At 30.9% G+C, this 14,733-nt stretch overlaps 2 protein-coding genes across 3 annotated transcripts; both read left to right on the top strand.

The window, feature by feature from the left end:
* Positions 1-632: 632 nt before the first annotated feature.
* Positions 633-3,602, top strand: LOC109808464 (Pectin lyase-like superfamily protein). Of its 2 annotated transcripts, XM_020371485.3 has the most exons (7): positions 633-859; positions 1,494-1,805; positions 1,984-2,104; positions 2,195-2,369; positions 2,502-2,572; positions 2,699-3,040; positions 3,158-3,602. In XM_020371485.3, the coding sequence occupies exons 1-7, from the start codon at positions 854-856 to the stop codon at positions 3,355-3,357; spliced, it is 1,227 nt and encodes a 408-aa protein (XP_020227074.1). In that variant the 5' UTR covers positions 633-853; the 3' UTR covers positions 3,358-3,602. The 2 variants fall into 2 exon arrangements, with proteins under 2 accessions (XP_020227074.1, XP_020227072.1); XM_020371483.3 differs by having other exon boundaries at positions 635-859; positions 2,699-3,602.
* Positions 3,603-7,979: 4,377 nt separating this feature from the next.
* On the top strand, positions 7,980-14,653 carry LOC109808655 (transducin family protein / WD-40 repeat family protein). The gene is made up of 13 exons (XM_020371733.3): positions 7,980-8,168; positions 8,260-8,403; positions 8,550-8,665; positions 9,007-9,161; positions 9,626-9,714; positions 9,860-10,403; positions 10,674-10,808; positions 11,660-11,817; positions 12,005-12,084; positions 12,498-12,609; positions 13,435-13,509; positions 13,586-13,815; positions 14,427-14,653. Exons 1-12 carry the CDS (start codon positions 8,079-8,081, stop codon positions 13,796-13,798), a joined length of 1,911 nt encoding a protein of 636 aa, XP_020227322.2. The 5' UTR covers positions 7,980-8,078; the 3' UTR covers positions 13,799-13,815; positions 14,427-14,653.
* The last annotated feature ends 80 nt before the right edge of the window (positions 14,654-14,733 follow it).

Here is a 14,733-nt window from a genome sequence, read left to right as displayed (position 1 = left end):
ATTTTTTATTTCATAAAAATAAAATGTAAAATATTTAAGCGTAGTGAAAATGTAAAAATATTAATAACTTAAACTTATATATTACAAATTTATTTATTTAATAATATTATTAGAAATATATATATATATATATATATTATTTTTTATTATATAACATAGATAAATAAATTGACCTATAACATTTAATATATTTTTTTTTATAAATTTAAGTTTAATCTTTTTAAATAAATAATTTTTTTAAAAAGTTTAAATATGACATTTTTATTAAATAAATCAAGACAGGTTAAACTTTAAATAAATTAGATCACAAGCTCCTCTTTAAAACATGATATATTTTCATCCTTAATTACAAGAAAGTTTATTATGTATATATTTCAAATAATCACTTAATTTCTTGTATATTAATGAATCAAGATTCGAATTAAAAACTAATTTATATTTATTATTTACCATATTTTATATAAAAGTAAAATAATATAAACCAAAAAATGTATAATCCTATATAAAGCAAAACAACTGCTAATGTAATTATATAATTATTAATTAGTATCCATATATAATGATATGATCTAAATTTACAAATGTTTTGGTAATATATACATATAAAAGTGTGCGTACATGTCAGAGAAGAAAGGACGATTAATCCTCTCCTTTTCTGTCATTTACATGATTAATGCTTATAATATATTCACTAACTTGCATAAAGCTGTCTCTGTCCTTCTCTTCACCTTGCTTCTTCTTCCACCCTCTCAATATTCTTTCTCTGTCTACACTTTTTTTTTCTTCTCGGTGCTTTGCCACACTACCTTTGTTTCTTCTAGCACCGTGCTGTCAGAAGTTTTGACCCAAGAACATGCTAGTACGTACGTTTCTCTTCTTGATTTTGTTTTCGTCTTATTGTCTTGTATTGCTTTTGGTTTGATAACTGTGAAGGAAACTTGTTTTCAATTCTAAATCTTTAAATAGATTTTAAATGTTTGAGTAATTGGGTTGGTGTATATGTTTATCCCTTGTTTTTTATTCCATTTGGGTTTATACAGTTTGGTCTTGTTCCTTTCATAGGCAATGGTATTGATGTCGATGCCAGGCTTCACTCCAATGAAAATCTTTATGATCTGTAATACATCAGTTTTTCTGTTCCAAGTCTTTGTCAATTGCTTTCAATTCATTAACACATAGTATTCGTAGTTCATTATTGATGAAGATTAACCTTCTGCTAAATTATTATTGTCTTTGCTATGAATTTCTTCACTTTCAGTATTTTTGTTAACTAAGGTAGTTAGTTGTGCATTCCTGTCGGAAATACTTATGAGTAATGGAAAGTGAATTATTTGTTCCAAGAAGAAGATTCTTTATCTATTTATTTGTCTTGAATCAATCTAGGACATAATTCTATGAATCTGTGATTAATTATTGTATTTGTAGGATACTAGGATGCCTTATTTGTGAGAATGAATCAATGTTTTGATTTCCCTCACTAAATCCTCATTCAGGTGGCATTGCTATTGCTGCTGGCATTGAGCAATGATGTCAGAGTTAATGGTGATGGTGGACAATGTGAGCATAATCTGGCACTAAAACCAAGACCACACACTGTGTCAATCTTGGAGTTCGGCGCGGTTGGGGATGGTAAAACGTTGAACACTATTGCATTCCAGAATGCCATATTCTATCTCAAGTCATTTGCCGACAAAGGTGGTGCTCAGTTATATGTGCCACCCGGAACATGGCTCACTCAAAGTTTCAATCTTACTAGTCATCTTACACTCTTCTTGGAAAAAGGTGCTAACATTCTTGGATCTCAGGTACTACACCTTTTGCTTTTTATTTTACTAGCTTTTGAAAATTGTCCTTTTTACTGAATTCTTGTGCACCAGGACAGTAAATGATTACATGTAACATATTCCATTCTAGGGGTTACTCTTAAACGCAAGTGTTGTTTCTTGTTCTTGACTTTGATGCATGACATTCTTATTTTAATAGGATCCATTTCACTGGGAAGTTGTTGATCCCTTACCTTCTTATGGCCGAGGAGTTGAAGTTCCTGGGGGAAGATATCAGAGCTTAATAAATGGGTATATGTTACATGATGTGGTCATAACAGGTTTTTCCCACTCCCAATATCTTTTATTTTCCCTCTTTTCATGGATTTTTACATGGCTTGAATTTTCATATCTTTATGGGTTATTACTAGGCAATAGTGGAACAATTGATGGCATGGGATTGGCTTGGTGGGAATTGTTTAGCTCTCATTCCCTTAACTACAGTCGTCCTCATCTGATTGAACTAGTGGCATCTCATCATGTGGTTGTTTCAAATCTTATATTCTTGAATGCTCCTGCATATAGCATCCACCCAGTTTATTGCAGGTATTTTCTTTGCTTCTAGATTACTTTTAAGTTATACTTTTTTGATAGCTAAACTGATATTGATTTGTTATATGTATAATGTATTCCGAAACTGATATTGATTTGTTATATGTATAATGTACTCCGACACAGCAATGTACATATTCACAATATTTCAATTTCTGCTCCTCCAGAATCCCCTTATACTGTTGGCATAGTACCAGGTGTGTTACATATTATAGAATTTATATTTGGTCAATTTTGTGAAAATTAGTAACATTCTCTCTTATAATAAATGTTACCTGTGGTGGTCATATAGCTAATTCTTGTGCACTTAAAAATGTTTTCAGATTCTTCTGATCATGTTTGCATAGAGGATTGTCTCATTGCAACTGGCTATGATGCAATTTCCCTCAAAAGTGGCTGGGACGAATATGGCATTGCCTATGGCAGGCCAACTGAGAATGTACACATCAGAAGGGTGCATCTGCAGGCCTATTCTGGCTCTACTATTGCATTTGGCAGTGACATGTCTGGTGGCATTTCAAATATTCTCGTGGAGAATGTTCATCTTTACAACTCAAATAGTGGCATTGAGTTCAGAACCATGAGGGGAAGAGGTGGTTACATGAAGGAAATCATTGTAACAGACATAGAAATGGAGAATATATACACAGCAATAGCTGCCACAGGTAATTGTGGATCTCATCCTGATGACAAATTTGATCCTAATGCTCTCCCACTTTTGGACCACATTATTTTGCAAGATATGACAGGCACAAACATCACTATTGCTGGAAACTTTGCAGGACTACAAGAATCTCCCTTCACCAACATATGCCTTTCCAACATAACTTTGTCTCTAAATTCTCTTTCTTCCATCACTTGGAAATGCTCAAATGTCTACGGTTTTTCAGATTCTGTTCTTCCCAAACCCTGTCCTGATCTTGAGACCCTTTCGGATTGTCTCTCCCTTATGAGTATCAACGGAAAAACTGCAGTCATGTGATTGGTACTTTTCAACAAAAGGTTCATATTATTGAGTTCCTGCTTGAAGGCCATGAAAAAGTGATTAGCCATTGCTATATCAGATTGAGTCATATTCTTTCCTATAAGACAATTATTTGGATTACTCATTTTTGCATTCTTGCATGCTGCAAGCAGCAAGCACATTTTTTGTACAGCTTCATTTCTTCATTCATGTGTAATGAAATTTTGATAGTGCCCACAGGAGGACTCAATTTGTTACTTTCACTTTTGCATTTGTCCATTGTGATTTCACTGTGAAGCATGTGATGGATTTGGTAGTCTCAATCATAGAAATTTCAACTCCGAGTCATAATATACACACATGGGATAAGGACTTTTTAGAGATATTAGGACTGACTGATAGAGTACAAATATTCATACTTTGGATTAAATTCATATTATTTATCCATGTACCGTCTGTATAATTTCAGAGTTCAATTTTAATAAGCAATCAATATAAAGAATATAATATAAAATATATATATATATATATATATATATATATATATATATAAATTTTAAGATAATTATTATAAGAGTTAAAGGATGTTATTATATATAACACGTTATTATGATCAGATACCAATGTAATAAATAACTTTTACGTTATTAGTGTATTTTAATTAAGTTTATAATTTTAAATCAATACTTTGTTTAGTAAGTTTATATTAAAAAAAGATTTTTTTTTAAATGAATTCAAGTCAGTAAACTATTCTTATTAAAAATGTAATTAATAATAGAGTAAACAATGTATGATGTTAACGCTATAAGTTTATTGATTTTTAATATGATAACTATATTAAAAGATCTACTAATTATTATTTTTGACTGGTTGATTATGTATAAAATTTGAATTAAATTAACATTTTTTATGCGTAATGTATAAGATAGTTATTTATTTTATATTAACTAAATTTATAATATTTTTTATTTATATTTAATATGTTTTCTTAACCTATCTTAAAAGAGTTAAAATTGATTGCTCTTTTGTCCTATTAGGCTAGGAAGAATCCTCATTAAATATATTAATTAAATTTTAGATTTATGATAAATAATTTATATTGTAATATAAAATTATTTTTAATTATAATAATCTTCTTTTGAAAAAATATTGAAACAAATATGAAATGATATTCTCACAAAGATGAGAAATTAAATAAATATGAAAATTATATGTTGAAAAAGATAAAAGGTAAACAAAATATTGAACCAAATATTAAAAAAAATGTATAATATTTGGATTTTAAAGATAAAATATATATTTTATTTTGATATTTAGTTACAATTGGATTTTAAAATGAGTCAAATTGAGACTCGTTAATATTTGTTAAGTCAATTTTTTGAATCTTGTACATTTCATATTTTTAATTTATTAATAGATTTTAGATAAAATAATTATTTTTAATTTTTTTTTAGGAAGACTAAGTATAACTTATTTTATTAGTTTTGTAAGGTGTAACAAAAAATATAATTACAACCAAAGTTTGCATGAATAAAAAATATTTCACCTTAAATAAAATGATAGAAAATCTAATTCACTATAACCATGAAATCCTAAGATACACACTTCTTATATGATTAAAGTTTTGAAGGTCCTTTCAAATTTTAATAAACTATAGTTAAATAAAAAAGTTAATTATATAAATTAAATATTTTATATGTTGATCAAATGAGACAAACTATATGCAACTTAAGCTTAATTCATTTATTTATCGAGATCAACTTTTAACTCAAGTTTGATCCATTTAACTTATGAAACAAATTGAGTTTTGAATTATTTTTAAACTAGTTTGATTCATTCAGAAACTGATGTAGAGAGACATATACGGGCCTAGCCCTCTCCCTCATAAATTTCTAATTTTTAATAAATATATAATATATTTGATATAAAATTGTTAGAAAAAATAATTTTAATTGAAAAATTTTTACTAGACACATAATAAATAATATTGTAAAGTTCTAACAGACTTCTATCGTTGAATGTTGCCTAAATATAAATTTCAATAACAATAAACTCTTAATTTCAAAATTTAGTACAAAAAAAGTTCTTATGTGTGTGCTAATAAGATCATTTAAGTGTCTCAAAAGTTGTTTATAATTACTCAAAAGATTGTCTAAGCTTAACAGTTTAGAAGCTTCACAAAACATCAATCAATCTATTTGAATTACCATTTAGCACCAAGAGTCTTGTTCATCATAAGTAAAAAGATGAACATTCTGTGTCTCTATTCAAAAAGGTTTAAATTAATCATTTTCTCTTACGAAAAATGTCTTAAAGACTTGGTTTAGATGATAAACACTTTGAGCATCTATCAAAAGATTTCAGTTAAAACACAACTTTTCAAAAGACTTGTATTAAATACTTTAATCATAAGGTTTGTAGAGAATATCTATTGAGAAGGTACCTCAGATGAAGAAAAACTAACGGTACCAAAAAGGTAAAGTACAATGATGTTAGGTTTGCTTAAAAATTAAGTTAGTCACAACGAATCTATTTCAATGGTTATAAAAGGAAGACTAATGCTACATTTTTTAAGCAAGCAATATCAAAGAGAGTTAGCAAAACACAAGATATCAAGTTGTAATATTTGCCTCATACTCTAATTCATTTAAAGAACTCCACTTCATTATTTTGTATCATTTTTGTAATAGAAAAAGAAATGCAATTCTTCCCTAGTGAAAGCTCCACTATAAAGGAACTTGCTATCATCTTAGTTATGCGTAAGGTTATAAAACCCATTTTTGTAAAATCTCTTCTACCTAGACCAAAGTGTGCAGAGATATAGGAAGGTAGAAAGGAATCACAACAATGGTCGTGTAATCTCATTGGAGGTGTCTGTGAGGTTGATTTTCTCAACAAGTTGTTAAGTATGGAAATCTCATAAAGTGGTTAAGTGTGTATCATTAATTGTAGGTGACCGTGTAGTAGTGTTCTTATATTAATAAGTGACTGAATTGTTCTTGAATAGTAGTTAAGTGTGATAATGAAAATCTCACAAATTTGTGTGTGGATTGGATGTACTCCAATTAAGGTGAACTAGTATAAAATTTTGTGTGCAATCTCTCTAATTCCATCTCTTTACTTGTTTTGTTTGCCTTATTACATCTTTTATTTTGTTGTTGCACAAATTCTATTGTGAAAACTAGTTAGATCATAAACGATATAGAAAAATACTTTAAGTTTAAATACTTAGAAGATTACCTTTTGAAGAGCATATTTTCATAAATAACTGATTTTAAAGAACAAAACAATCCAACCCCCTTCTTATAACTTACCATTCACTTCATTTACTACTTATAAACTTTAACTAATGAATTACATTATTTAAAATAAAACATGTAAATAATTACAACGACAATTTTTTTCCGTCCCCATCATAATAAGTCTTTGGGCTTATAATTGGGCTCATTGCCACCCCTACCACTAGATAATAGATGTTGTTTATTTGATAAAAAAAAATACTAATGACCCATTTGCATATAAGTTAGAAGTGTTAGGGAGTTTCTCTACTAAAAATAAAGAGTTATTTTTTGTAAAGAAGCTCTATTTAAAAAAAAAAAACTTTATTCAAACATGCTTGAGGAGAATGAAGTTCACCATCTTAACAAGAGAAGAAAGTATTGAAATGAGAGATAGAATGAATAAGTAGAGTGGAACTAGGGATGGCAATGGGGCCCCATGGGGGCGGGTAATAGTAAATTCGCTCCCGTCCCGCTAGATAAAAATTGTCCCCATATCCACCCCATATCCGCGCGGGTATCCATTGAGCTTATATCACATTTTTGTAAAACCCATGAATTTCTTGAATACCCACGGATATTTATAAATTTTTTAAAAAATTAAAAAATTATATTACAAATAATTTTAAGTCTATATTTAATGTCATTGAAATATTAAAAATAAAAATTCAATGTTAATTTTGAACTTGTATTTAACGTTAATTTTGTTGAAATAATAATAAAAATATAAGATAATCAATGACTTAAAATACATCAATCTTACAAGTTAAAGTCTCATCACAAAGCTACAATAATTCAATCTCATAATTTCAAACGAAAGTAAACAACTTAAAATACATAAATTTTATTGGTCCAATCAAAGCTAGAAAATTAATCAAATTATATCCAACATAATTCTATAACATGCTTAACACATGTTGGTAACTTCATCAACCTCACTTTTGTAAGAAACTAAGACGAGAGAGTGTACTTTTAGGATTATGTGGTACAAAAATAATTAGGATATTTAAGAAATATTATTAAACGGGTACCCGCGGGTATGGATATCATCATACCCGCCCCCTCCCCATTTATAAACGGGTAAAAAATTATCTGTTTCCATTATCCGCGGGTACCCAATTAACCTATCCATTTATTATCCGTAACAAATTTTACCCACAAATACCCGCGGGTGCGGATATTTTTACCATCCCTAAGTGGAACCTTTATAATTTATACATAGTGATAATAAATTTCAAAAAGTTTTAATTGTTTGGGCCGAAGAGTATAAGCCCATATTGAATAATGGGTAATCCGCAAAACAAAAAGGCAATTAAAAAAGAAAATCGTGCTCCAAAAACACTTAAAAGCAACCCGACTCGATCCGATACGAAACTAGTTTGTTTCCCTCTTTTCTGTTGTTGCAAACGCGAACCCTCACTCCTTCTTCTCCCAGCGGCTTGCGAGCTTCTACCGTTTGCTATGGCTTCAACGGACATCAGAGGCATTTTGACAGCTTTCAATCCTTCTCAAGACTTCTTCGCTATCACCGCTGGAGACGGTCGCGTCAAGGTTTTCCTTTTTCTATATCCTTTCTTTCTTCTAAGCCTTTCCCTTCCTCAACAGTTATTCACTGTTGCATCTCAACATTTTCTCTGCATAGATATGGGACACGCTCAGCGGTCAGGTCCAGACCGAGTTCGCGGATTTTGCGTCAACTCCTTCAACTACTTTACTCGATAAATCTGTTAACGGCCATCTTGCGCTGGATTATACTTGCATCAAGTGGTTATCCTTCGAAAGAAAGGTACCTTCCTCTTCTATTTGCAATTATTATATGCATATGTGTATATATGTATGCATTGTTTCTTCTAGAACTATATATATATATATATATATATATATATATATATATATATATATTTACACCTTATATATTGTGAATTATTGCAGAGGAAAAGGAAGCATGCATCCTCATTGTTAGTGCTTGGAACTGGTAGTGGTGATGTTTTAGCACTTGACGTAGCTGCTGGTCAATTGAGTTGGAGAATTAATGATTGTCATCCAGGGTTAGATATCAGATTTTTCTCCCCCTTAATAAGCTTAGCTGTAGTAGTAGCTTAGTTGGTTTTAATATTGTTCTCTGATTAAAATTGAAGTTGCACCTCCGTGAGGCTGACATTAACTGTGCGAATTGTGAAGGTGAAACTCTAAATTTGATTGGAGAACAACACTAAAAAGCACTACTTAACCGAAGTTTTGTTCAATTTATTACTGTGTTTTGATGGATGATTTTGGCCCTAATGCTCTTAAGATTTTAAAATCATGTAAATCCATGATAATTGGAAATGGTGACTCCAATCAATAGTTCCTAATTTCTCTCTTTCTTGTTCGCTCAACTCAACTGCAGAGGTGTGAGAACCATTGCATCTTCTGCACACGGGTCAAGCATATATACTGCTGGTGCAGATGGGATGGTATGTGTCATAGATTTCATGACAGGAAACCTGTTGGAGAAATTTAAAGCTTCTACAAAGGCCGTGTCCTGCATGTGTGTTTCTCCAGGTATGTATCCTTCACAGCCTTATTTTAATGGCGGAGGAACTGAAATCAATGCCTTTCCTGTCTTGGCTAAATTAATATGAAGTAGACATTTGAACATGGTGTGTGGTATTGAGTTACCCCCTGGAATTTATTTAAGCTTCTTGTGCATTGTGATTAAAAGTAAATTTGCAAATAGAAAGCTCAATTTCTTAATTGTAAGGTTCAATGATGAATGATCCAAATTTAGTCAAGGAGGTCATCTACTCTCAAAGATAGTTCTTTTGTTATTATTAGAATAAAAAGCTGTTTATCTTTTTGGGTCCATATTTATTGAATGGATGCTAAACTGTTAGCAATAATCCTCATGGTGCAATGAGTCAAAAGGGCTTCAGCGAAATATATGATTTTGATGAATATCCAATTTGTAGGTATTATTACTTCTATTTTGATTACTGATTTGGTAATTGCTTCTTTACTTATGTCAGATGGGAAGACGTTGGCTACTGCAGCAGCACAACTGAAGATTTTTAATTGTTCTAACCACAAAAAGATTCAAAAGTTCTCTGGTCATCCTGTGAGTCTCATATATATTTCCCTGTATACATGCATATACTCTACCAGTGCTCTTTTAATTTGTCCTAAAATCAGGCATTTTTTTAAAATCATCTTTGTGATGATTCTGTTGTCTGTATAACAATTGTTTTTAGTTTAATTAACAGGGATCCGTTCGATGCATGGTTTTCACTGAAGATGGCAAGTATATCCTCTCATCTGCTGTTGGTGAAAGATATGTTGCTGTTTGGAGGATAGATAGTGCAAAAAAGCAGTCAGCTAGTTGTGTTCTTGCGATGGAGCACCCTGCTGTCTTTCTTGATAGCAGGTGCATTGATAGTGGGGAGCATGATGAGGCTGGCATGTGTGTTTTGGCCATCTCAGAAACTGGTGTTTGTTATTTATGGTTTGGAAATAGTATTGAAGAACTACGTAATGCAAAACCCACAAAAATATCATTATCTTTAGAAGACATGTCCTCCAGAAATTTCAAGGGAGCTCTGCCAGCTATTTATGCTGCAAAATTGCAAGGCATCCAGAAGCCAGCTTCTGGGCAGGTATTTCTTGTTTATGGTTTGCTTGTAAAACCATCGTTTAGAAAAATTATAGTGCATTCTGGTACGGATGTAAAGTTGAATGTCTCCCACGATGGTGTTCTTCTTCCAAAGAATCAATCTCTTGTCAAATCTAAGGGGTTAAATACACAAACGGGTAAGATTCTTTGCGCCTTTGATCAACTCTTTTTCATGAGCATTTGTTTATTTTGATTATTTTTGTCAATAAAGTATTTCAATAGTTTGAGTAAGGTGGGATCCCTAAAACAATATTTTTCATTGCTTGCTTAGGTGCTCATAATCTTATTATCTGATCCTATAACTAATTTTGAATTTATCCTCTAAAATAAGCTGATCTTATATTTCTTAGTAATTGTATTCCTGATCCTATTTTAAATTACTAACTGCTATTCGTATGTTTTGGCAGTTACTACACTAGATCGAGCTAATGCTGAGGATGCCTTGCTTCCAATTCCTAAGGTTTTCGATTCTGATGAGAAAGGGAAAGCATTTCAAAAATCTTCGGATAGAACTAGTAAAGCTGATTATATTGAGATAAAAGGTATTTATACCATTTTCTCTTGAACAAATGCATGATTGATTAATGAATCAATTATTACAGAGACTGAACATATTCTTTTTGGCTTATTAGTTATTACCCTATTTTCTTGCTAATCAATTTCAATATTTCAATATGGAAATTTCATTTGTCTATATAACCAGTTCACCCTGCATGGACCCTTACATAGAGTATGTAGAACAAATTTGTAGTTGTTGAAATAATGCAGAGTATGTAGAACAAATTTCTAGTTGTTGAATTAATGCAGAGTATGCAGAACAAGATTCTCGTGGTTGATTAACTTCTAGGTATTTGTGTTTGTGTTTTTGTATCTGAGTAGTATAAATTCTTGTTTTACTATATAATAGCAGTGCATTTCATATATTTTTCTATTCATAATCTTAAACATTTTTTAAAGGACAATCTAATGAATGTAGTTAGATGCTATTGAATGTTTGTTTAAAAGCTATCTAAATGTCTTTGTAATTATCACTAGTATGCAATCTCATCAGACATTTTATGTAAAAACTTCGTATAAAAACTGAACCATTAAACTCCTTATATTGAATGCCACTATTTTAAGGCTAACAGCACAGTTTCACCTTTCAATAAAAAATATTTAGGAATTGTAATTGCTTATGAATTGTAACTTTTCCCCCAACCCCAGTCAATGTGGTAGCATTCTTGCCATTGCAAATGGCATTGGCTGATTGGCATTTCCTCCATCAAATGGGATGTGTTTTTAATATAATTTGTCCTTGTCTTCTGTATATTGCTGCTACTAAGTGTACACAAAGAAGATGGGTTGACAATTCTCTGTTTTGCTTAATCTGTGATTTTACCGATCTATGCAGATGACATGGCCCAAAGTCAGACTGATGTAATTTGCATGGAGGACCGGCTGAGATCACTAGGGATTCTTCCCAGTGAAAGTGAATATGCATCAAACATTGAACTTTGCTCTACATTGTTAAAGGCTATTGATCTGGAAGCTACTGTTCCGGTGAAAAAGGTAAGTTATGATATGATGTGACTGTTTGTGTTTTTAAGACAGTGGAAGCTATTGCTATACATCTTTTGGCTCTATTTGTTTTACCTATTTACATTTTTAATTGTCATTGTTATTATATTAATTGCCCATATTTTTTAAAAGTTGCATGTAATTGTTTATGCACCTGAATTTAAAATCCATTAATCAGATGAGAGCGGCTGTTTTGTCTATGGAGTCAAATGAGGCATTCAAGCTACTAGAAGTGTTACTGGCTGCATGGCAATCAAGGTTTGGCTTCTTTTATTGGGCTTTCTTCTGTAAGGTGTCTTGCCTTTGCTGGAATGCTCTGAAATCAACTCCTAACATGATGTTACTGGCAGAATACTGTATTAATGATAATGTTTATCAATTCTCAAACTTAAATTTTATCTATTGATGATAAATACTTCATCAACTCAAGTATTTTAGAAGAATGGGAATAAATGATAGCTCAGAATCATATTAAGAAGGATGCTATTTAGTGTAACTGTGTAAGTCCTGTTTGGTTTCAGAAAACAATTTTTCAGAAATAATTAGAAAAATACCACCATTTCTGCATTTTTTCCTGTTTTAAAAAATTTGCAGAGAGACAGCAAAAACAAGCAGATTATGATATCTAACATTATTTGTTTTCTTGACATTTGTAAATCCTTATTCAACAGGTCATCTAGTGGAAAGTATATTCTTCCGTGGATATATAGCATATTAGTGAATCATGGTCACAATGTAACTGCTCAGGAATCTGTGACGCATACTCTTGATTCCTTAGACAAGGTATCTGCTATCTCAAGTTTTGCTTTCTCATTTATTTGCATGTATCTGCTATCTCAACTTTAAATTCATCATGCTTTATTTTCAATATGAAAATTTCAAATCTAAATATACTTCTCCTAATTTATTTCTGCAGATCAGGCTATTATTCCTTCTTGTATAATGAATGCTTCATTAATATCCTATTATTCCTTTTTTAATAGAAAAACTTGGAAGATAATGAAATGGCAAAAGGATCAGTTAATTTATATCGGCTTATCTTTGTTTTATGATGCCTAGTTAGCTGATTAATATTATATTATGTTATGCATAGCAATATCTGACATGGCTTATGCCATTTATGTTGTAATTTGTTCTTTTTCTAATGTGTGTTTGTTTTTTATTTATTTATTTTATCAATTTCTAGTCAACATAACGAAACTGCAATGCCTGATTAATTGCTTAAAGTGCATTTATAGTTTTGAACATTTATTCTAAATTTCCTGTCAAAAAACTGAAACTTGAACATGTCATCATAGTCTGATTTTATAAAACAATATTCCTTTAGCAGTTCTTCTGGGGTGGGAATAAAAACGTGATTTGTTGTGGCACAATATGAATAAACGCATGGTATAAGGATAAAAATAGGATATAGGTTAGGAACAATGGGATGTTTTGTACTGATTGGGTATTTATTAGTATTTATTTAATAAAACTAAAGTTACTCTGATTTGTTTCTTTGTCAAATTTGCTTCTACAGGTCATTCTGATTTTCTGGTTCTGTTTGAGTGATATGGCTTTACTTTGATAAATTTTTGAGAATTTGAATTATTGTGTACGACTTTTCAGATTACCAAATCTAGAGGTGATACTCTTCAGCATTTGTTACAATTATCAGGTCGTCTACAACTGGTGACATCACAGGTATAGTCACAATTTAAAATTAGTTTGGCATTCTGTTGATATTGGTTTTCAGGGGCCTTATTAAATTTACTTTCAGGTTGACAAGGCTTCTCAGACTATAAGTCATTCGGTGCATGAACTTCCAGCTGAAGAAAATGAAGCAGAAGAAAAGGTAGAAAATGAAGATGAAGATGAAGATGAAGATGAAGATGAAGATGAAGATGAAGATGAAGATGAAGATGAAGATAAAGATGAATATTATCACAAGGAAGATGATGCTTCTGAAATAAGTACTGATGATGAAAGCTAGTTGGAATTTTTTCTGAGGTAATTGCATACATTAAAGTTTTTATGACATGCATTTTTTCATTCCAAATTTAGATAAATGTGGTTGGATAAAGATGATCTTAACCGAGTTTGGAGACACCCATTCTGATACTTCATATCATATTTCTGCTTATGTTTGGGATTCTAGAATCCGCTTTCTAGATTGCTTAAATTATTGTTGATAATGTATTGTTGTCTCTTGCTACTTATTGCCTATATACCTTTTCCACGTCATTAATTCTTAAAACTCAAGGAGGATCTTTCTTTAGTTAGATTCATGTAAATTTTAATTAACCAAAATAATTTCTTCTTTGCTTCTTAGGATATCATAATAAAAGACTATTTTGCAACTAGTGGTTACTATCTACAATTGTTTCTTTGGAGAACTAATCTGTATATACAGTATCCAAATTGTTGACATGTTTGGTTATTTGTTTCTCAATCTTCTTTTTTGTTTTACCCTAAAAATTATGGTATTGTCTCGTGATGTTCATAATTCTAGCTATCAAATAAGTCCATATATGGTTATTAATCGGATGTTTATTATTTTTTAGTGAATTGGTAATTGTAATTTGAGTTTTATTATTAACTGTTTGTGATTCACTTTATAGATTGGGTTCTGAGTTGTCTCTTTTGCGGCTGACAAAGATAGAGGAATAGAAGCTGTATTTTCACCCTGCTTCTTGTTCACAATTTTGTTGCTATATAGATAGATACTTCCTCAGAGAGAATTTTTGGTGTTGTCTAGATTTGTTAAAAATGATTCAGCCATAATTATGTAATTTGAGAATTTTACTGATAAGTAAAAATAGATATAGCTCGGGCATATTTTGCTAAATTCTTGAAGGCATTCTCAAAACACTCCGATTAAGAAATTGTTTCCTCCAGATCTACAACAGCTTTGTTTTCATGATACCA

This window comes from Cajanus cajan, chromosome 5 (genome assembly GCF_000230855.2).
Source record: "Cajanus cajan strain Asha chromosome 5, NIPB_CcT2T_4, whole genome shotgun sequence".
Classification (NCBI taxonomy): Eukaryota; Viridiplantae; Streptophyta; class Magnoliopsida; order Fabales; family Fabaceae; genus Cajanus; species Cajanus cajan.
Note: the sequence above shows the minus strand (reverse complement) of the source record. Positions and strands in the feature narration are given on the sequence as shown.